General features: G+C 44.6%; 1 protein-coding gene across 1 annotated transcript in view; it reads left to right on the top strand.

Annotated features, from left to right (window-relative positions):
• The window catches only part of LOC134358491 (S-adenosylmethionine synthase-like), a 49,657-nt gene that overhangs the window by 14,027 nt on the left and 12,100 nt on the right, over positions 1-23,530 (top strand). The window contains exons 5-8 of the mRNA XM_063070754.1: positions 6,124-6,267; positions 6,403-6,621; positions 11,267-11,449; positions 14,935-15,068. Of these exons, the coding sequence (XP_062926824.1) occupies positions 6,124-6,267; positions 6,403-6,621; positions 11,267-11,449; positions 14,935-15,068 (680 nt within the window). The remainder of the gene's footprint in view (positions 1-6,123; positions 6,268-6,402; positions 6,622-11,266; positions 11,450-14,934; positions 15,069-23,530) is intronic.

The following is a 23,530-nucleotide window of genomic DNA, read 5'->3' as shown; positions in this document are numbered from 1 at the left end:
CTTCATCGTGTGTCTCTATAGCACCTATGAGAGAGAATTGGGCCTATGGAGCTCAGTAATGCAACTACGAGTAGGAAGGAGATTTGAGTTGACCCTCTCCTAGACAGGGAACGGGACATCCTTTTTACTACCCCTCAGGGGCAGTGAAGAATGCAGAACTTTACATACTGGCTGAGTTGGGACCCTGAATAGTACAAATAGGCAACACTCAGCAGTCCCTTAGCCATTAACAGCTGGACCAACATGTTGAATAGTAAGGTGGTAGGTTGGAATTGATGACTAGAGTAAATGATAAAGGTAGAATCACTGGTCCTTATTAACTTTAAGAATTGTTGTGTATTTAATATGCCAGTAATATTTGAGTAATATTGTGAATATATTGTTTGATTAATCATTCTTTTTTGTTTACATAATTCCTTATGGATTATATGTATGAAGTACACCACCACATCAGATGCGAGTGCCTCACTGAAGTAAAATTAAATACACGAGTATCCCTAGGGTTCCCATATTTTTCTTTTGAGTAGTTCCTGGAGTTACAAAACATAACAGTGGTAATGGAGAAGTTTTAAAATGAACCCAAAAATACTATCTACCCGTGAAGCACAGCAGGATTTTTTTTCTTCATAAGGGGACAAAGATGTTTGATTTTTTTTTCTAAAATATGCAGCACATATTTCTTCGGGGTGGGGGATGGGGAAGGAAGAGAGACAGATGGCCGAGCTTGAAAAAGGCAGAAAACAGACTAAATTCACAGGTTCATAAACAGTAAGTAAAGGGAGATAATAATCATAAATAAGTAAAGTAGAAATGGCTGGCTACATTGTAAAGACGCACATGCCCAATTGCACAATAGATAACTGGCTGATGTACACTGAATGAATTGAGCAGTGTGTTGAAGCAAATGAAACAACCAATGAAAAGTGAGTGCCAGTGGTACTGAGCATAATAGATAGACAAGAATACAGTTTGCTTAGAAGTTTGACTGCTCCAATCAAACCAGCAGAAATAAGCTTTGCTGATATTGTGAATATAACACAAGAACATTTAGAACCAAAACCATTGTTGATTGCAGAAAGTGTTAGGATTCATAAGTGGAATCAAAAGGAAGGGGAGTCTATTTCAACTTATGTGACTGAATTGAAATAAATGTCTGAGCATTGTCAGTTCAGTGATGGATTAATTGATGCACTGAGAGATTGTTTATTTAATGGAATCTTATAAGAAAGCATTCAGAGAAGGCCCTTAACTGAAGTACAGCTCGCATTTAAAAGAGCAGTTGAAATCACCATATTAATGGAAACAGCAGCCAGAGGCTCAATTGAGTTGCAGTCGGAATAAAAGTGATCATGAACAAAATTGTAATGTCTAAACAGAATCCTGCCTGACCAAACAAATAGTGTTACAGTTGCAGAAGAGTTCACATACACCAGACGAATTCAGGTTTAAAGGCAAAACTTGCAGAAAATGCAACAAAGTAGGACACATACAAAGAGCCCATCAGGCAGACAGAAATAAATGGACTACACAGGGACAACAAAAAGATAAAACGTTAAGTTGCAGTTTCAAAAAAAGCACTAATCTGCATGCCGTTGATGAAAATTCTGACAATGATGAGAGTGACACAGGACTAGGTAGTCTTCAGATCTACTGTGTGAAAACTGACAAGAAACAAGCAATATGGCTTACACCAGAAGTGAATGGCAAATTAATTAATGTGGAATTGGACAATGGCTTGGCTTTTTCAGTCGTTACATAAAATGAGTTTGAACAGCATTTCAAAGATACTGAACTGGAGCCTACAGTTATTCAACTAAGAACTTACACTGGAGAAAATAGCAACACACATCAAAGTTGCTGGTGAACGCAGTAGGCCAGGCAGCATCTCTAGAAAGAGTAATTATTTTCTCCTCTAGGAAGAGGAGAAAATAATTACTTCTGTGGGAATGACTTTCTCTTTCAATATTTTTATTAGTTTCTACATATAAGAATAGAGTACAAGAAGATATATATTATAAATCAAAAAAAGATAAAATAATACCAAATACATTATATTAGAATCACACTTGCAATCACATTACCCTATATTCATGTAAATTAAATTAAATCGTAATGTTGAAATGTAATAATTTTATTATACAGAAAAAAAATCTAAACCCACTACCAAGATCAAGGTGGTTTGGTAAAGAAAGTAAAAAGGAAAAAAAATCCTTATCATAAAGTGAAATATGTTATTAGCCACCACCTGTGCTTTAACAGCAAGTCAAAGGTTTGGAAAATAGTTCAAAAATGGTCTCCACAATGTTTGAAAGTCTTGGCTAGATTTAGAAATGGAACAATGAATCTTCTCTAAATTTAAGCATGACATAACATCACGTAACCATTGAGCGTGAGTAGGCAGAATGACAACATTCCATTTAAACAAGATCGCCCTCCTAGCTATGAGAGAAGTCAACGCTAAAATGTTGCAAATCAGATGTCTCCAAAATGGAATGACTTTCATAACAATGAAACACAACAACCAACAAGCCACATTGGGCTTGTATGTGGTAAAAACAGGAGGACCAGCATTGTGGGCCATGACTGGCTAAGACAACTACAACTTGATTGGAGATCCATCCACTATTTGCATGCCACATCCCCTGCAATGGAGTCAACAAGGAGCAGGACAGAGTATATCTTGACAAACCTTTCTGGAGGGAAGCACTTCAGCAAAGTGGATATAGCTGAGGCCTACCTACAGATGAAGATGGAAGAGGAGTCCAAAGTGTTTCTCACCATAAACACTCAAAGGGCTTTAATCACTATAATAGGCTTAATTTAGGAGTAATATCTGAACCTGCATTCTGGCAGAAAGCTATGGACCACATGTTGCAAGGCTTCCCAGGATGACATCAGTGTTTCCAGGATGACATCAATGTTACCTGGATGACATCATTGTTTGCAGTAAGGATGACAAGGAACATCTCCAAAATCTCAAGACAGATGATTAGAAGGTTATGGGCTCAGAGCACAATGCAACAATTGTGAATTCTTTAAACTAATCATCACTTACTGTCTTCACACCATTGACGCGCAAGTTTTAAAGAAGTGTGCTCAGAAAATTCAAGCAGTGGTGGATGTCCCAAGGCCAAAGAATGTGTCACAGTTGTGATCCTTTTTAGGATGTGTCAATTACTATAACAGGTTCCTGAAAATCTTGCTACTATGCTCTACCCCATTGACCTCATTACTACAGATCAGGAAGGAATGCCAATGGACAAAGCAATGTGAGGTGGCTTTCCAAAAGACAAAGGAAATGATGATAGTAAAAACTGTACTCACACACAATGATACACATCATCCAGGGAAGTTTGCCTGTGATGCCTTGCTTTATGGTATAGGTGCAGTGACATCATATGTTATGAGTGATGGACTTGATGCCTCATAGCCATTGCATCACATTTCCTTACCACTGCAGAGAAAAATTATGCACAGATTGGTAGAAAGGCCACAACTGTACTTTGGGATGTAAAATGTTGCAACCAGTACTTGTATGGGAGATAGTTTACCATCAATACTGATCAGCAACCACTGGTGTCCATTTTCAATCCACAGATGTGACGAGAGTACTTGACGAGAATGGCTTGGACCCAAATGCTGGAGTCTCTGAGACTAGGATTGAGACATGGTTTCAAACTGAATCAAGAAATTGAGCTTGAAACAAACATAGACAAAATCGCAAGTAGGCTTCCAATTGAGCACCAAACCTCAGTTCAGGTGCTCCTTAAATGCTCAGTCCTTGGTGCCAAAACATGACCGCCAATTAGTGGGACAATCCTGAATCCTTAAAGGAGCTATGCCAGCTATCCATACTCCAGAGAGTTAGAGCATCTAAACCTCTGGTATAGATGGGTGAAGCTGGTATGGATGGGTGATGTGTTAACAGCAGAAGGGTGTTCCACTAACAGCAGCAGTACAAATGAAGGAATGGGCTCTATTTCTTGGAAGATACGATTACAGGATCAAATTCAAGAGGAACTAATCATAAAAATGCTGATGGGTTGTCCTGTTTACTCTTGGAAAATGAGATACCTGAAAAATTTACAAAAGAGGACACTCCTCATAACATATTTGCCCTAATGCAAATCGAAAGGGGTTGAGAGTTATTGTACCATCTAAGCTGAGAGCTAAAGTGCCAGAGGAGCTATACGTGGTCGTCTGGATGTGAGCAAAATGAAGGCATTAGCTCTAAATTTTGTATGGTGGCCTGGGATAGATTAGCACATCAAGGAGCTTGCCACACACTGTTTGGGATGCCAACATGTCCAGAAGATGCCAACAGCAGCACCTCTCCATCCCTGGGAATGACCTGCTTTGCCCTGGCAGGGGATTCATGTGGATTTTGCTGGACCATTCATTGATACAAGTTTTTCCGTAGCAATGGATGCAGTTAGAAAGTGGCCAGAAGTGTTCCCAATAGCCTCCACGACAGTGTTGAGAAGCCTCCATGAAGTGTTGAGAAGCCTCTTCTCAGGGACTAGTGTTCCAGAACACTTAGTCAGTAACAATAGACCACAGTTAGCTGCAAAACAGTGTCAGTTATTGCTGAAAATGAATGGAATAAGACATATTACATTTGTATCGTATCACCCAGCTACAAATGGCTTGGCAGAAAGTTTTATCCGGATTCTGAAGAAGAATAGCAACAGAACACTCTACACTGACACTGAATCAAAAGCTCGCCAATTTCCTCCTTGGATATCCAGGGTTGTCCCTTGTGCTTATGCTTGGATTTCCTGAAACCCAATCTCAGAAGGACTATGCAGGACAAACTACTGAGACAAATTGAGAGCTCCTCAAACAAGGAGGTTCAATGTTTCGCTCCTGGACAAACAGTCCTGGGGAGGGATTATAGAGGTGATCAAAAGTGGATACTTGGAAAGATTAAGGACAGAACTGGACCCAATCTTGTACACAATGCAGATTGCGTCTGAAGTCATCTGGAGATGATATATCAATCAGTTGAAAAGAGCAGAGTCAATTGTTAGAGAAGTAAGGTGGCTACCACTGACAGTCCCAAAGAGGAGGCCCTGGAACTTGAGATTGTTTCATAGCCACATGTCTCACCTGCCAGACAGAGTGACCCCTCACCCCCGTCAGGAAAGACGGTATCCCACATGAGTAAGAAATTCTCCATATATGTATGATGTATATATATCAATGTATGTATACATTATACAAACTTGACATTCGTCTCCTAACAGGCAGCCACAAAACAAAGAAGTCCTGAAGAGCCCATAAAGAAGAAGACTGTCAAACACCCCAATGTGCAGAGAATTTTTTTTTTAAAAATCATGCAAACAATAATCGCAAGCAAATAACGTTCTGAACCGAAGACCACAAAGAGAGTCCGAGACCCATAGTTCAGAGTAGAGCGGAGTAAAAGTCGAAGTGCAGCAAGCTAAACTGGCCCGTCCCTCACCTCGGGTCCCGACTACCTGAGCTTTTCAATCTGGCCTGGTGCCTAAGTCGTCCGAACATGGGGTTCAGTCATTTCCTGACACTCTGGGGCCCAGGCTCTGCCACCTCGATTCTGCCTGCAACCAACCTTTCTGATTCGGCACAGTGCTTAAATCATCATCCAAACATCAAGTTCTGCCACTTTGCTGGGCTCTGGGGCCTGGCAACGCCACCTCAATCCTCCCTGTAGCTGACTTTTCCGTACAGATGACTAGACAGCAATATGTTGCATATTTGAGTTGAAGCTTATAGCTAAGCATGGAGGAATGTTGTGTATTTAATATTTCAGTAGTATGTGAGTATACTGTAAATATATTGTTTGATTAAGCATTCTTTGGTATTGACATAATTCATTAGGGGTTATACTGTATGTGTGAATGGCATACTGTATGTCATTACAACACCTGTTTCTGTGCTATAAGTTCATTATAATAACTCAGTGACACATCGTCTAAAACTTGTGCCTCTCGAAGCTTGACTATCATTCAATTAAAGGTTAATTTTTATCTCGGCCTCCTTGACCTGACTGAGCTCCATACAGTGAAGTCATTGCTAGAAGTGGATGGGAAGATGAAGCAGACCTTTTTCTGTTCTCTAAATGTGCCTGTATCCTTTTCTCAGGGCCTGATGTTTGGTTATGCCACGGACGAGACGGAAGAGTGCATGCCGCTGACGATTATACTCGCACACCAGCTCAATGCTCGCATGGCCGAGCTGCGGCGTAACAGCGGGCTCCCCTGGCTTCGGCCTGACTCCAAAACCCAGGTGTGCTATACTTTATCCCATTTCTTTCCCATTGTTGAAGGCAGCAGACAAGATTGGCAGGGTTGTAGTTAACTCGGTGTTAGAAGGAGCTGAGCTAAGTGCAGGACTAATTTGGTGGGCATCTTTCTCCTGCAGGTGACGGTGCAGTACAGCCAGGAGAACGGGATGGTCGTCCCTACCCGCGTGCACACCATCGTCATCTCTGTACAGCACGACGAAGACATCGGGCTGGAGGAAATGCGCAATGCCCTAAAGGAGAAAGTTGTTGATTTTGTGGTGCCCAGCAAGTACCTGGATGATGACACCATCTATCACCTCCAGCCCAGTGGGCGGTTCGTGATCGGAGGACCACAGGTCAGTGGCAAGAGAACCCTACAGCAACCGATGGAAGATGAATCAATTGCAACTTGGATAGAGCAGATGAGAAGGAACTTCTTGGAGCCTCGGTGGACAGATAGCAAAAGACCCAAAGAGGAATTGTCAGAAATATTTTGCACAGGGAGTTGCTGAGATCTGGAATCTATTGCCCAGAATCAGTAACATTAAGCTGGAAACAGATACATTCATGACATCATGAGGAAAGAAGGAGTTGGGGTGGGGTGGGGGAGAATGAGATCCCAGCACCTTACAATCCAGTCATTAACCTCTCTGCCTTTGAGGTTAACGGATAAACGGTGTCTGGCCTGATGAAAGGTAGTGATATCCTGGTGCAGTAGGCCATATTCTCTGATCATGTGACAGTCACAGCTGTTCTGCATCAATTTCCCCTTCCAGCCAGGCATGCTCTTTCATTAGAAATGTCACTGCGTAAGTACATCAGGCGCTAGAGAGCAGCCAAGGAAAGAATGGTTCCCCTTAGGGACCAGAGGAGTAATCTGTTCGTAGAGCCAAGGGTGGGTGAGGTCCAAAATAAATAGTTTTCGCCTGTAGTTATCAAGGAAACAGAGATGAAATAATAATTCGGTGACATCACATCTCAAAACTATGCCCCTCAAGCCTTGGCTACACTTATAATATGGAGCAGGTCAGTAGTGAGAAGGGGGAGGTTTTAGATGTTAGATGTTATAGACATAAGGGTTAAAAATACTAATAATATTCATAATAATAAATTTATTGAGCATTTTTCATGCAAACGATGTACTTCAAAGTGCTTTACAATTGAATAAAATGCAAACATGAAAATAAAAGACAAATAAATAGGTTAAGTAAATTGGTTTTGAGCGGGTATGTAAAAGTGTCAACTGTGTCTGCGCCTCTTATAGTTTCGGTATTGAGTTCCACAGTTCAGGAGCGTAGTTCAAAAAGCTGACCTGCCAATTATCTTTTGAGGGGGATTGTTTAAATTTAAGAGACCAGAGGAAGAAGACCCAAGAGCTCGAGCAGGATTATAAAACAAAAGCGATTCTGTGACATACTCTGGTCCCAGACCTTTGAAAGCTTTAAAAACAAGTAAGAGAATTTTAAAATCAATTCTAAAAGATACAGGAAGCCAATGCAGAGTAGCCATGATGGAAGTGATATGTTTTCATATCCTGGTTTTAGTTAAAAATCTAGCAGCAGCTTTCTGAATGAGTTGAAATTTATCAATATATTGCTTTGGAAGGCCAGCAAAACGTGCATTGCAGTAATATCTAGTCTATTCGATATAAAGGTGTGAATTAGTTTATCAGCATCATTACGTGACAGAAACGAACATACCTTTGCAAAATTAATGTGCAATGCTGCTCTGGTTTTTATATATGTAGGATTTAAAATTTAAATTTGAATCAAGGATAACACACAGGCTAGTTACTTCTGATTTACAAGAGAAGCCAAGTTCCCAAGTTTACCAAGAAGTTTATCTCTCTTGGCTTCAGGACCACCAAATATATTTTTGTTTTATTTTCATTTAGTGTTAGGAAATTATTCCTCATCTATTTGTTTATTGCAACCATACCAGACATCAGAGAAGATAGGGTGTTATCAAAGTTCGAAGTAAAATTTATTGTCAAAGTACATACATGTCACCACATACAACCCTGAGATTCTTTTTCCTGAGGGCATACCTAGCAAATCTATAGAACAAGAACTGTTAACTGGAAACAAACTGTGCGAATGCAGATACAAATAAATAGCAATAAATAATGAGCATGAAATAACAATAGAACAGAATGCTTAAGTGAGTGTAGTTTTCCCCTTTTGTTCAAGAGCCCGATGGTTGAGGGGCAGTTACTGTTCTTGAACCTGCTGGTTCAAGTCCTGAGGCAGGTGCAACTGAGATGTATAATTGTGTGTCTTCTGCCTAAATGAAGTTTATGCTCTTTAATGATGTCCCCTAAGAGGAGCAGGTATAAGGAGAAGAGTAGGGGACCAAGATAACTTCTCTGAACAACACCAGAAGGTACATTGTATCTCAAGGGCACTGTCAAAGAGGCCAGCACAGTTATCAAGGCAATCTAGGAAAACGTTGTGGTCAATTGTGTCGATGGCAGCGCTTTGATCTAGGAGTATTGGAACTGAGCCCCTGTCTGCATCGGTGCTGAGCCTAAACTCGTTGACAATTCTGATAAATCTCCACATTGTCATGGGAAGCATGAGAGGAAATAACAGATCCAGACAGATATTTGCACCTTCATTAGCCGCTGGTGAGATACCAGTAAAATAGAGGAGAGTTAATATCGTTCCTTTATTTAAGGAGAGCAGTAGGAATAAGCCAAGTAAGTACAAAACCGTGATCCTTAATGTCCATGACAGAGAAATTACTGGAGAAAATTCTGATGTTTAATGACCATTTGGTAAGACGGGTCTTAATCAGCATGGTTTTATGTAGTGGCAATCCTATCTCAACAATTTAATTAATTTGTTTTTGAGGAAGTAACTAAGGTTACAGCAAGGCAGTAGACCTTGTTTATGTGGTTTAGAAAGACGTATAACAAGATTCTGCACTATGTTCAGGCACATGGAATCCTAGGAGAACTGGATAGAAACATAAGAATCTACTCCACATTACAGGCCCTTCGGCCCAAATTGTTGTGCCATGTATCCTACTCTAGAAACTGCCTAGAATTTCCCTACTGCAAAGCCCTCTGTTTTTCTAAGCTCCATGTAAGAGTCTCTTAAAAGACCGTATTGTATCCACCCGTACCACCCTCGCTGGCAGTGCATTCCACGTACCCACCACTGTGTGAAAAACTTACCTCTGACATCCCCCTTGTACCAACTTCCAAGCATCTTAAAACTATCCCCCTCGTGTTAGCCATTTCAGCCCTGGGAAAAAGCCTCTGTCTATCCACATGATCAATGCCTCTCATCATCTTATACACCTCTATCAGGCCACCTCTCATCCTCCAATGCCCCAAGGGGAAAAGGCCGAGTTCATGCAACCTATTCTCTCGCTCTCCAATCCAGGCAACATCCTTGCAAATTTCCTCTGCATTCTCTCTAAGGTATCCATATCCTTCCTGTAGTGAGGTGACCAGAACTGAACACAGTACTCAGTACTCCACGTGGAGTCTGACCAAGATCTTATCTAGCCGTAACATTACCTCACGGTTCTTGAACTCAATCCCACAGCTGATGAATGTGCCAACACACCATACGCCTTCTTAACAACACTGCCAACCTGCGCAGCAGCTGTTTGGATAATTGGGACTATAATTAACATGTTAATAGAAAGCAGAGGGTGATAGTGGAAGGACACTTTTCTAATTTCAAGTCTGTGACTCTTGCTGTACCACAGGAATCAGTGCAGGAACCCTTGTTTTTTGTTGTACATCAATGACTTGGATGTGAATGTAGGAGGTATCATTAGTAAGTTTGTGGATGATACAAAGGTTGGCCAGTTGTGGATAGTGAGGAATGTCTGAGGCAAAAGCAGCATATACATGGATCAAATGGAAAGTTGGACAAAATATGATCCCAATGAAGGTGAAGTGGTGTATTTTTGGAAGTCAAATTGGGATAGGACATATGCAGTAAATATTTGTAAGGAATGTTAATGAACAGAACCAGCTTGGCATTCAGGTCAATATTTCAGTGAGAGTAGCAACACAGGACAATAGAATGGTGAAGAAGGCATATGGCATGCTTGCCTCTATAGGTCAAGGCATAGGATAAAAAGATCAGGACATTATTTACTAATTTACAGAGATACAGCGTGGAATAGGCCCTTCCAGCCCTCTGAACTGAGTTGCTCAGCAATCCTCCAAGTTAGTCAGAGGACAGCTCACAATGACTAATTAACCTACCAAGCAGTGTGTCTTCGGAGTGCAGGAAGAAGCCTGGGTACCCAGCAGAAACCCACACTGTCACAGGCAGAACGTGCAATCTCCTTACAGGCACTGGCGGGAATAATGTGGCAACTTTGCAGAACACTGGTTACACTACACTTGGAGTAACGTGTGCAGAACTGGTCACCATACTAGAGGAAGGATGTGGTTGTGCTGGAGAGAGTGCAAAGGAGATTTACCAGGAAGTTGCCTGGATTTAAGGATTTAGTTATGGGGAGAGACTGGATAAGCTGGGCTTGTTTCCTCGTATAAAATAATGAAAGCCATGGACAGGGCAGAATTTCATTATTCTTTCCTTGGTAGGGGTATCACAAACAAGAGGGCATGTGTTTAAGGTGAAAGGGAGGAATTTGAAAAGGGATCTGAAGGTATTTGATATCTGAAATACACAGCCAGAGGAGGTGGGGAAATGAAATATAACATTACATTAGAGAAACACAGTTAGGCAAATATAGAACGCTATGAACATAATGTGTGCAAATGGGAATCGTGTAGATGGCGGGGGGGGAAGGTCAGCACGGAGATGACTGACTGAATGGCCTGGATCTGAGCTGTACGACAGAATAAACCCAAGGTGGGCCTTATATAAACTAGAGGTAGGCCTTATCAGTATGTTCTCCAATAACAAACAGATAGGGAGTGTAAATTTCTCCAAGTGTTCTTTACAAAAATCTGCGCTCACAAGCTATACTGTTCGCAATCACTCTGTATCTTGTGCTTGGTTTGTTTAGGGTGATGCTGGAGTCACTGGCCGGAAGATCATTGTGGACACATATGGGGGATGGGGAGCTCACGGCGGTGGAGCCTTCTCAGGCAAGGACTACACGAAGGTTGATCGATCAGCTGCTTATGCAGCTCGTTGGGTAGCCAAGTCCCTGGTGAAAGCTGGCCTGTGCAAACGTGTCCTGGTGCAGGTGAGGGCTTGTTGCTTTGAGGTTTCACATTAGATGCTTCGGGTTTCTATGTGCCCTATAGTGACTGCCCTTTAATGGCAGAATTCTCCAGTTTTACTGAAATGGATTAAAGCTTCCATTTAACCAGTGCAGTAAAGCATCACCACTGTGGTAAGCATCCATGCATTAATATCAATACAGCCATTTCTAGGAAGTGCTTATTTTAGGAAAGAAACTTAGGCTGGTTTGAACATGGAGTTTGAATAACACTGCTTCATACTAACTATAAAGTGGGACAAAATTATAGGATCCTTACAGCTTGGGAGAAGGACAAGTGGCACGTTGATTCAATGTCAGCTCCGAATCAAGCAATCTCATCCGGCCCATTTCTCTGCTTTTTGATTTACAGCCCAGCTTAATCGCAGTGTTCCAAGCTGTGTAAATAGCTCCTTGCTAATGAACTCTTTTGAGACCCAACTTCAAGGCTCTCTGCATTTGACCAGCCTCAAAGCACGTGGGTTGTTCTGAACGGGACATGGGTGACATGGCCATGCTACACAATTAGCAGAAGCTCAGAGTGCCACTGGCTCGTGAAGTTAAAGGAAATGCAGAAGACAGTGTAGTAAACAGGGACCCAGTGGGCTTCAGGCCAGGAGGTGATGGTGTCCAGGTAAGGTGAGCCAGCTTCACCGGTAAGTGCACTCCACATCTCCCCCCCAACCCACCCCCACCACCACCCTCACAGTCCACCGGGAAACTCTGATCTGCTGATATAAGAATGTAAGAAGCAGGAAATAAGAGCAGGAGTTGGCCATCTGGCGTGTCGAGCCTGCTCCATCACTTGATAATATCATGGCTGATCTGGTCATGGACTCTGCCCCACCTACCTGCCTTTTTCCCATAATTCTTACTTCCCTTAATTCCTCTGCAATGCTAAAACCTATCTAACTGTGTCTTAAATATACAGTACTACAGTACCTTATCAAAAGCCTTTCTTGAAATCTAATTATACAATATCCACCTGTTCCATTTTATCCACTGCACTGATTATATTCTCAAAGTACTCAGGTAAGTTTGTCAAACAGGCCCTGCTCTTCATTAATCCATGCAGTATCTGGCTAATGGAACCACTTTGAATCAGATGTCTCTCTATTTCTCCCTGAATGATAGCTTCAAGCATTTTCCAGACTACAGATGTTAAGCTAACTGGCCTAGAGTTACCCACCTTTTGCATACATCCCTTTTAAACAACGGTGTGCCATTCGCTGTCTTCCAATCTGCCAGCACCTGCCCAAATTCCAGAGAATTACCAGTATGCCATAACTTTCAGTACCCTATGGTGCATCCCATCAGGACCAGGGGATCTGTCTACCTTTATGTCCCCAAGTTTGCTCATCACTACCTCTTTATGACAGCGATTGTACCGAGGTCTACACTTTCCCTTGTATCCCTTTGGCTTGTCAGATGAGTCCTCCACTGTAAAGGCAAACACAAAATAGTCATTCAAGACGTCAGGTATGCCGGCCAGTGGTGAGGTGGCATCAGCACCAGACTTCGAGGCAAATGGTCCCAAGTTTGAATCTGGCAGGTTCCTTGCATGCTTCCCATCCATGCCGGGGTGAACCTTCAGCCGGCAATTCAGCCGCGTAAAAAACAGTCAAATGCTACAGAAGTGGCAAAAATGCCACGTGATGCGCCACAAGGCATGGAAAGGAACAACAAGGTCAGGTGAGTTAGGGGGTTGAGTAGTCTGGTTAGGCCCGGCTATTGGGACTGGAGGAGGGTGCAGACTGGAATGAAGGAAATCTTGCAGAGGATGAGCGTTTTGTGTGTGTGTGTGTGTGTGTGTGTGTGTGTGTGTGTGTGTGTGTGGTGTGTGTGTGTGTGTGTGTGTGTGTGTGTGTGTGTGTGTGCGCGCATGTGTGTGTGTGTACATTTGACTGTGTACAAGTATACGCGATTGTATGAATGTGAAAATTAGTGTGCAAGGGTGTGTGTTTCTGTTTGCATGAGTGAGAGTAAAATTGTTTGTGTAAAGATGTGTGTATCATGTGAGCTCTTTCCCAATAAGATTTTCCAGACAGACTGTGTTTGGTGGTGTTTGTCTAACATCCCCTTTTTGAACCTATGAAGCCACATTCATTTGGATTAATATTTCAATAGTCAGGCTGTGCTCCCTGAATCGCAGTGAGTGAAATGCAGTTACAAAAGAGTGTAACACTTTCTGCTGATCAGCAGAATTCTGAATCAATAAGATCCACTTATAATCCAGTATAGCTACTGAATTTAAGAAGCCTAACCGAGGTGGGTCTATTAAGTGGTTTATTTTCCATGTGACGTCCACAATATGCAGCAAATTTACTTGTTATCAACTTTGCAACAAACAAAAGTATATTGACACAGTCAAATTCCAAGGTCAAAGTGAAAGGTGCCAAGAGACAGATAAGCAAATAGCTGATTTTTTTAAAAATTTGAAATAAGGCAAACACAATTCTCACAGCCTACAATTCACCCAGCTCAGTGGCTCAAGATCAGGATGATGCAAGAGACGGTGCTGTTGCCTCACATCTGAAGGTTTCTATCCAACATCTGAATCTGTCTTTGTGGGGTTTGCATGGTCTCATTGTGTGTAAAGGAGTTAAAGATTATATTAGATCAAAGGAAAATTCACAGCATAAAACATGCTCTGAGTCCACACCAACCATCATACACTCATTAACACTAATCCTACACTGATCCCATTTCATTTTGATCACATTCCCGTCAATTCCTCTCAGATTTTATCATTCACCTACAATTAAGGGGCACTTAACAGGACCAAATAATATATGTGTGTGTGTGTGTGTGTGTGTGTGTGTGTGTGTGTGTGTGTGTGTGTGTGTGTGCTCAGTTTGTGCCACAGAGCACAGAGACAGGTCTCCAAAATTTATAACTTTAGTGTCAATTTACAAATGGCACCCCCACCTTCTGATACAATGAAGAATTCTGTGTCTGAACTATTTGACATGGTATGTGAAGAGCCTGCTGCCTTTGTCAGGATGCATCCATTGCGCAGTCTATGATCTGATGAAGACAGATGGACCTTTTCCAAAACCTCCCGTGGATGATGCTGCCATGGAGACATTGGGTTGGGAATGCCTGGATCTAACAAAGGTGGAGAGTGATCTAACCCAAAACTGGTTGGTGGCTGACTTACACAAGGGTTGATAAGACTTCCACCAACTCAGCTACTTTTATTTGTGTGATTGTGAGTGAATATTACCCTGTATGTGTCGCTGTCAATAGTAACTCTGTGAGTGAGAATGAGCCAAAGAGTAAGCGATTGTGTTAGGGTAGGTGTATTCAATTATTTGAACTTCTGTGTAAGTCTAGGCATGAGTGAACGTGATTGTGGTTGGCAGTGATTTTGAGACTGAGCTGGCAACCATTGCTTTATCCATAAAGTATGCATTCAACCATAATATAACCGGCGATGCACTGAAGCCTCCTCCTGCTGTATCCTCCAGGTTTCCTACGCCATTGGTGTTGCTGAGCCACTTTCCATCTCCATCTTTTCCTATGGAACTTCTCGGATGGGGGACAAAGCTCTGATGGAGGTTGTGATGAAGAACTTTGACCTTCGACCCGGTGTGATTGTCAGGTAAAATGAACTTGTTTCATTTTGTTGTAGGGCTGCAGCAGTGGGGGATTGGCACACATTTGTCTGAGCCATGCACACCATTCATGGTGTAAACGCTGCCATCACCTGAAAGGTTGTTTGCAAGGGGGCGAATAGCAGGAGTGGTACATTCACTTCCAGTCCTGTCAGTTCCTGCAAAATCAGCCACAGGATAATGCTCCTGCACCCAGTTTAAGATGAGTATGCCATTATACCGTGACATCTTCCCTATCAGCTGATAAACAAGGGGTTCCAGCTCCACTTCAGGGTACTCCTGGGAGCTTAAACATGAGGCTTCCCACCGCCCAAAAGTCAAGAAACTGTCATTCCCCCACCCTCCTATCTCCACACATTTATAACTAGCAGGCAAAACTGTTCAAAGGATGAAGCTCATTCTTTACAGCTCCAGTGATTTTATTTTTTGCACAGCTTAGTAACCTTTGTTATAAATATACAGACAAGTGGCCAGAAGGTGTTTTCTCTGTGATTTGCCTTTTTCTAGTATCACTTCTCTTTTGTTACCCAAAAGAGTGAAAACTAGTCAATTTCTGCAGACACTAAGACAATCCTGGAGCGATTCTAACACCATGAACAAACATAAATTGTCTGGAATGGGAAACTGTCTTTATTCCTAGCCAGAGTATTTTTAAGCACCAATCCCTGTAAAAACTCTCAATTGTTTGTCTGCAGTTCCCCAGAGCATAAAATCCAGCAAGAAACATCACATATTGTTTCCAGCCTAGAACATTATAGGGCTGCTTTTAATGAATAGAGAATGTTAATGCACAAAGAAGGGACAGATGATTAGCTTCATATAACAGAAAGAAATATCCTCATTTTCCTTTTGATCTTCTCTCAGAGGGTAGTGTCAGCTCTTGAGGATGGTGGATTATTAGATATTTTTAAGGTAGACATAGATAAATATTTGAAAGATCAAGGAATTGTGGTATGTGGGGAACTGGCACAGAAGAGTAGCTGAAGCCAGCATAGATCAGACGATCATATTGAATGGCCTGTGAAATGAGTAATCTAACCCTGCTCCTATTGTCCTGAAGAGTCCTGACCCAAAACATCAACTGTTTATTTCCACGGATGCTGCATGATCTGCTGAGTTCCTCCATCATTTTGTATGTGTTGCTTTGGATTACTAGCATCGGCAGAATTTCTTGTGTTTATCCCATTGCCTTGTGTATTTATGTACTATATCCACTTACCAGTAATATTTCTGTCAAAAATATTGGATTGGTGGTCTGTAACTCTATATTCCATAATTTCTTAGCTTTTGTTACTTTCGACTTAACACCAAGCTTCTCCATCATGGTGTAAGGGTCTGGATTTTCAGCAGGTTCAAGTTATGTGGCGTGTGGCCAAGTGGTTAGGGCGTTGGGCTCACGATCTGAAGGTCGTGGGTTCGAGTCTCGGCCAAGGCAGCGTGTTGTCTCTTTGAGAAAGGCACTTAACCACACACTGCTCCAGTCCCCCAGCTGAAAATGGGTACCGGCAAATGCTGAGGGTTAACCTCGCGATAGACTGGCATCCTATCTGGGCGGGGGGGGGGGGGAGTCTCGTACTCTCAGTCGCTTCACGCCACAGAAACGGGAATAAGCACCAGCCGAGGCTCTGGACAGACTTTAACTAAACTCAAGCTATGTTCCACCCAGTGGTGAAAATCCACCATGGCAAATCTTCCTTCCTTGATGAAAGCAACTGACGTCCAGATTCCAGATATGGTCTTCATGCTGTTATAATCATAATGACTGTGAAGCCAGCTGCGAAACCTTTAGAACAAAGCATGTCCAAAGTCTTACTGTGGTGAATAACCTGCAGAGGCTTTACACCAAGTCAATGCCAGATTCATGGCTTAAAGTCTCTTTAGCCGACCCACATCTCCTACACTCCCAATTCCTACTAGGTCTAGATAAAGCCAGTGTGTTTATTGTAGGATATACATTACAATAAGTTTGATTGGAGGACCAGGGCCATAATATACTCAGACTGTCTAAGATATAAAACTTTTTATCCACCCATTGGATTAAGGATCCCTGCTTAATATGCGGAGGTGATCTGGATTTGGATGAGAGAAGCACCATAATGAAATTTGCGGCTGTAAAAAAGTTAGCGAGCAGTTAACGTTGAAAAGAACCATAAGGGACTTTGAGAATTGTTCAGAATGACAATTAGATGGGAGATCACTTGTGAGGTGATAATGTTTGGGAAGGCCGCTAAACAGGACATAGACATATCAGAGTAAAACTCAAAAAGGAGTTAAGATTCATGCCACCATCACGGCCCATATCACAGGAGATTCTGCAGATGCTGGGCATCGTGAGGAACGCACACAAGATGCTAGAAGAGCTCAGCAGGTCAGGCAGCCTCCATGGAGAGGAATAAATAGTTGATGTTTTGGGTTGAGACCCTTCATTAGGATGGGAAAGAAAGGGGAAATAAGCCAAAGTAAGAAGGTGTGTGGGGTGGGGGGGGAGGAGCACAAGCTGGTAGGTGATACATGGAACCCAGGTGAGGGGAAAGGTGGATGGCTGGATGGGATGGAGGGGATGAAGGAAGAAGCTGAGAGGTGATACATGGAAGAGCTAAAGGGCTGAAGAAGAAAGAATGTGAAAGGAGAGGAGAGTAGATCATGGAAAAAGGGAGGAGGAGGGGCATCTGAGGGAGGTGAGGAGAAGAGAAGGGGTAAGAGGTGAGCCAAACTGGGGAATTTAAAAAGAGAAAAAGGGGAGAGGAAGAAATTGGCAGAAGTTAGAGAAATTGATGTTCATGCTATCAGGTTGGAAGCTACCCGGACGGAAAATGAGATATGGCCTCATCGTGAGAGTAGAGGAGGCCATGGAGCACCATATCAGAATGAGAATGAAGCTACATCACTTTTAACTGCAAGGTCCACTGAAGGCAGCTTAATCTTGAGCCCTCCCCTTATCCAGCTGTAGACTTCTTATGCCCACCCTCAGCACCAAGGAAACCACCCCTTCCTGCACAACAGATCCCTTCTCCTTCTGGAAGCAAGTATTCTGCTCTTACATCCTTCTCCAGCTGCTGTAATCAAGAAGTTATAGGCAGTGTTGAAGTCTAGTTAATACCTTGTCCACGGTGGCCTAAAATATTCTGGATGAATACCCCCACTATAAGTCAGCAGGATGAATATGAGATTGGCTTTCTTTCTCCAGGTTTAATTGGGCATTTTCAAGGTTTGACTTGTGAAAGTCACTGGTCCTTGTCCACTCAGGATACAGACCTAGTGACACCAGCAATAAGTGTTGTTGTCATCCATAGTTCCCCTTGAGGGAGGTGTCCTTCAAGTTTTTCATCTCTTGCTAGACTTAAGTTTCATGGCATAGATTATAGATTTAGATCTCAATAACAGCGCTGGTGTTTGTTTGAATGTAAACGTGGGCTTTGTCTCCCTTAATGCCAGTGTGGATATCAAGAAGCAACAAGATTTCACTATGTATGTCAGTGTTAATAAAACCAGATTCTGATTCTGACTCTGATTTTGGCTGGATATGGCTTCTGGTTTTGAATTTATGGCCTTTGATGATTTCTGAGGTTGATGCATTAAAGTGATTCTCTAATCTCTCCATCATCTCGTTTATGGGTATGGCTCTGGGGAATCTGCCACAGTGCCAAACATGTCAGAGCTCCACTCAGTGAGCAGACTGGGTTACCGCTTATCTCTCACACCCCTGTCTCTCACATCCCTGTATGCTAGTGTTCTGAGCAGGCAAATTGTCACCCTTCCCGCTAATCAATAACATTGTTTACCTTGAAGAACATCTTCACCCACATAAGTTCCAAAAGCCTCACACACTCATAGACAGCAAGGCTCTGGGTATAGTCAGCGTGTCAGAGGTTATCTTGCAACCCTCCCACTGTAACAGGCACGAGCCTTCTCCCCGAGTAACAGGCACGAGGCTTCTCCCCAAGTAACAGGCACGAGGCTTCTCCCCGAGTAACAGGCACGAGGCTTCTCCCCAAGTAACAGGCACGAGCCTTCTCCCCAAGTAACAGGTACGAGGCTTCTCCCAGAGTAACAGGCACGAGGCTTCTCCCAGAGTAACAGGCACGAGGCTTCTCCCCAAGTAACAGGCACGAGCCTTCTCCCCAAGTAACAGGCACGAGGCTTCTCCCCAAGTAACAGGCACGAGCCTCCTCCCCAAGTAACAGGCACGAGCCTTCTCCCCAAGTAACAGGTACGAGGCTTCTCCCAGAGTAACAGGCACGAGGCTTCTCCCCGAGTAACAGGCACGAGGCTTCTCCCCGAGTAACAGGCACGAGGCTTCTCCCCGAGTAACAGGCACGAGCCTCCTCCCCGAGTAACAGGCACGAGCCTTCTCCCCGAGTAACAGGCACGAGCCTTCTCCCCGAGTAACAGGCACGAGGCTTCTCCCAGAGTAACAGGCACAAGGTTTCTCCCAGAGTAACAGGCACAAGGCTTCTCCCCGAGTAACAGGCACGAGGCTTCTCCCAGAGTAACAGGCACGAGCCTTCTCCCCGAGTAACAGGCACGAGGTTTCTCCCCGCGTAACAGGCACGAGGCTTCTCCCAGAGTAACAGGCACAAGGTTTCTCCCAGAGTAACAGGCACAAGGCTTCTCCCCGAGTAACAGGCACGAGGCTTCTCCCAGAGTAACAGGCACGAGGCTTCTCCCCGAGTAACAGGCACGAGGTTTCTCCCCGAGTAACAGGCACGAGCCTCCTCCCCGAGTAACAGGCACGAGCCTTCTCCCCGAGTAACAGGCACGAGGCTTCTCCCAGAGTAACAGGCACAAGGTTTCTCCCAGAGTAACAGGCACGAGCCTTCTCCCTGAGTAACAGATACAAGGCTTCTCCCCGAGTAACAGGCACAAGGCTTCTCCCAGAGTAACAGGCACGAGGCTTCTCCCCGAGTAACAGGCATGAGCCTTCTCCCCGAGTAACAGGCACGAGCCTTCTCCCCGAGTAACAGGTACGAGGCTTCTCCCAGAGTAACAGGCACAAGGCTTCTCCCCGAGTAACAGGCACGAGGCTTCTCCCAGAGTAACAGGCACGAGCCTTCTCCCCAAGTAACAGGCACGAGGCTTCTCCCAGAGTAACAGGCACAAGGCTTCTCCCCGAGTAACAGGCATGAGCCTTCTCCCCGAGTAACAGGCACGAGGCTTCTCCCAGAGTAACAGGCACAAGGTTTCTCCCAGAGTAACAGGCACAAGGCTTCTCCCCGAGTAACAGGCACGAGGCTTCTCCCAGAGTAACAGGCACGAGCCTTCTCCCCGAGTAACAGGCACGAGTTTTCTCCCCGCGTAACAGGCACGAGGCTTCTCCCAGAGTAACAGGCACAAGGTTTCTCCCAGAGTAACAGGCACAAGGCTTCTCCCCGAGTAACAGGCACGAGGCTTCTCCCAGAGTAACAGGCACAAGCCTTCTCCCTGAGTAACAGATACAAGGCTTCTCCCCGAGTAACAGGCACAAGGCTTCTCCCAGAGTAACAGGCACGAGGCTTCTCCCCGAGTAACAAGCACGAGGCTTATCCCCGAGTAACAGGCACGAGACTTCTCCCAGAGTAACAGGCACGAGCCTTCTCCCCGAGTAACAGGCACAAGGCTTCTCCCCAAGTAACAGACACAAGGCTTCTCCCCGAGTAACAGGCACAAGGCTTCTCCCCGAGTAACAGGCACAAGGCTTCTCCCCGAGTAACAGGCACGAGGCTTCTCCCAGAGTAACAGGCACGAGGCTTCTCCCAGAGTAACAGGCACGAGGCTTCTCCCCGAGTAACAGGCACGAGGCTTCTCCCAGAGTAACAGGCACTAGGCTTCTCCCCGAGTAACAGGCACGAGGCTTCTCCCAGAGTAACAGGCACGAGGCTTCTCCCCGAGTAACAGGCACGAGGTTTCTCCCCGCGTAACAGGCACGAGGCTTCTCCCCGAGTAACAGGCACAAGGCTTCTCCCCGAGTAACAGGCACGAGGCTTCTCCCAGAGTAACAGGCACGAGGCTTCTCCCAGAGTAACAGGCACGAGGCTTCTCCCCGAGTAACAGGCACGAGGCTTCTCCCCGAGTAACAGGCACGAGCCTCCTCCCCGAGTAACAGGCACGAGGCTTCTCCCCGAGTAACAGGCACGAGGCTTCTCCCAGAGTAACAGGCACAAGGTTTCTCCCAGAGTAACAGGCACGAGCCTTCTCCCTGAGTAACAGATACAAGGCTTCTCCCCGAGTAACAGGCACAAGGCTTCTCCCAGAGTAACAGGCACAAGGCTTCTCCCCGAGTAACAGGCACGAGGCTTCTCCCAGAGTAACAGGCACGAGCCTTCTCCCTGAGTAACAGATACAAGGCTTCTCCCCGAGTAACAGGCACAAGGCTTCTCCCAGAGTAACAAGCACGAGGCTTCTCCCCGAGTAACAGGCACGAGCCTCCTCCCCGAGTAACAGGCACGAGCCTTCTCCCCGAGTAACAGGCACGAGCCTTCTCCCCAAGTAACAGGCACAAGGCTTCTCCCCAAGTAACAGGCACAAGGCTTCTCCCAGAGTAACAGGCACAAGGCTTCTCCCCAAGTAACAGGCACGAGGCTTCTCCCCGAGTAACAGGCACAAGGCTTCTCCCCGAGTAACAGGCACAAGGCTTCTCCCCAAGTAACAGGCACGAGGTTTCTCCCCGAGTAACAGGCACGAGGCTTCTCCCCAAGTAACAGGCACGAGGCTTCTCCCAGAGTAACAGGCACGAGGCTTCTCCCCGAGTAACAGGCACGAGGCTTCTCCCAGAGTAACAGGCACGAGGCTTCTCCTGAGAGGCAGTATTTATGAATATTTGGAGAGACATAATATGATTAGGAATAGTCAGCATGGCTTTGTCAAGGGCAGGGGCAGGTCATGCCTTACAAGCCTGATTGAATTTTCTGAGGATGTGACTAAACACATTGATGAAGGTAGAGCAGTAGATGTAGTGTATATGGATTTCAGCAAGGCATTTGATAAGGTACCCCATGCAGGGCTTATTGAGAAAGTAAGGAGGCATGGGATCCAAGGGGACATTACTTTGTGGATCCAGAACTGGTTTGCCCACAGAAGGTAGAGTGGTTGTAGACAGGTCATATTCTGCATGGAGATCGGTGACCAGTGGTGTGCCTCAGGAATCTGTTCTGGGGCCCTTACTCTTCATGATTTTTATAAATGACCTGGATGAGGAAATGGAAGGATGGGTTAGAAAATTTGTCGATGACACAAAGGTTGGGGGTGTTGTGGATAATGTGGAGGGCTGTCAAAGTTTACAGTGGGACATTGATAGGATGCAAAACTGGGCAGAGAAGTGGTAACCCAGATAAGTATGAGGTGGTTCATTTTGGTAGGTCAAATACAAAGACAGAATATAGTATTAATGGTAAAACTCTTGGAAGTGTGGAGGATCAAGGGGATCTTGGGGTCAGAGTCCATAAGACACTCAAACCTGCTGCACAGGTTGACTCTGTGGTTAAGAAGGCGTACGGTGCATTGGCCTTCATTAATTGTGGGATTGAGTTTAGGAGCCGAGAGGTAATGTTGCAGCTATATAGGACCCTGGTCAGACCCCACTTGGAGTACTGTGCTCAGTTCTGGTTGCCTCACTACAGGAAGGATGTGGAAACCATAGTAAAGGTAGAGAGGAGATTTACAAGGATGTTGCCTGGATTGGGGAGCATGCCTTATGAGAATAGGTTGAATGAACTCAGCCTTTTCTCCTTGGAGGATGAGAGGTGACCTGATAGAGGTGTATAAGATGATGAGAGGCTTTGATTGTGTGGATAGTCAGAGGCTTTTTTCCCAGGGCTGAAATGGCTAACACAAGAGGGCACAGTTTTAAGTAGGTACAGAGGAGATGTCAGGGGTAAGTTTTTTACGCAAAGAGTACTGAGTGCGTGGAATGGGCTGCCGGTGACGGTGGTTGATGTGAATATGATAGGGTTTTTTAAGAGACTCCTGGATAAGTACATGGAGCTCAAAAAAACAGAGGGCTATGGGTAACCCTAGATAATTTCTAAAGTAAGGACATGTTCGGCACAGCTTTATGGGTCGAAGGACCTGTATTGTGCTGTAGGTTTTCTATGTTCTATCTTCTATGTTCTAGCAACAGGTATAAGGCTTCTCCCTGAGTAATAGGTCAAAAGCTTCTCCCTGCATAATAGGCATGAGGCTTCTCCCCGAGTAACAGGCACGAGGCTTCTCCCCGAGTAACAGGCACGAGCCTTCTCCCCGAGTAATAGGCACGAGGCTTCTCCCAGAGTAACAGGCACGAGGCTTCTCCCCGAGTAACAGGCACGAGGCTTCTCCCCGAGTAACAGATACAAGGCTTCTCCCCGAGTAACAGGCACGAGGCTTCTCCCCGAGTAATAGGCACGAGGCTTCTCCCCGAGTAACAGATACAAGGCTTCTCCCAGAGTAACAGGCACAAGCCTTCTCCCAGAGTAACAGGCACAAGGCTTCTCCC

This window comes from Mobula hypostoma, chromosome 18, assembly GCF_963921235.1.
Source record: "Mobula hypostoma chromosome 18, sMobHyp1.1, whole genome shotgun sequence".
In the NCBI taxonomy this organism is placed as follows: domain Eukaryota; kingdom Metazoa; phylum Chordata; class Chondrichthyes; order Myliobatiformes; family Myliobatidae; genus Mobula; species Mobula hypostoma.
This window is presented reverse-complemented; position numbering and strand designations above follow the sequence as displayed.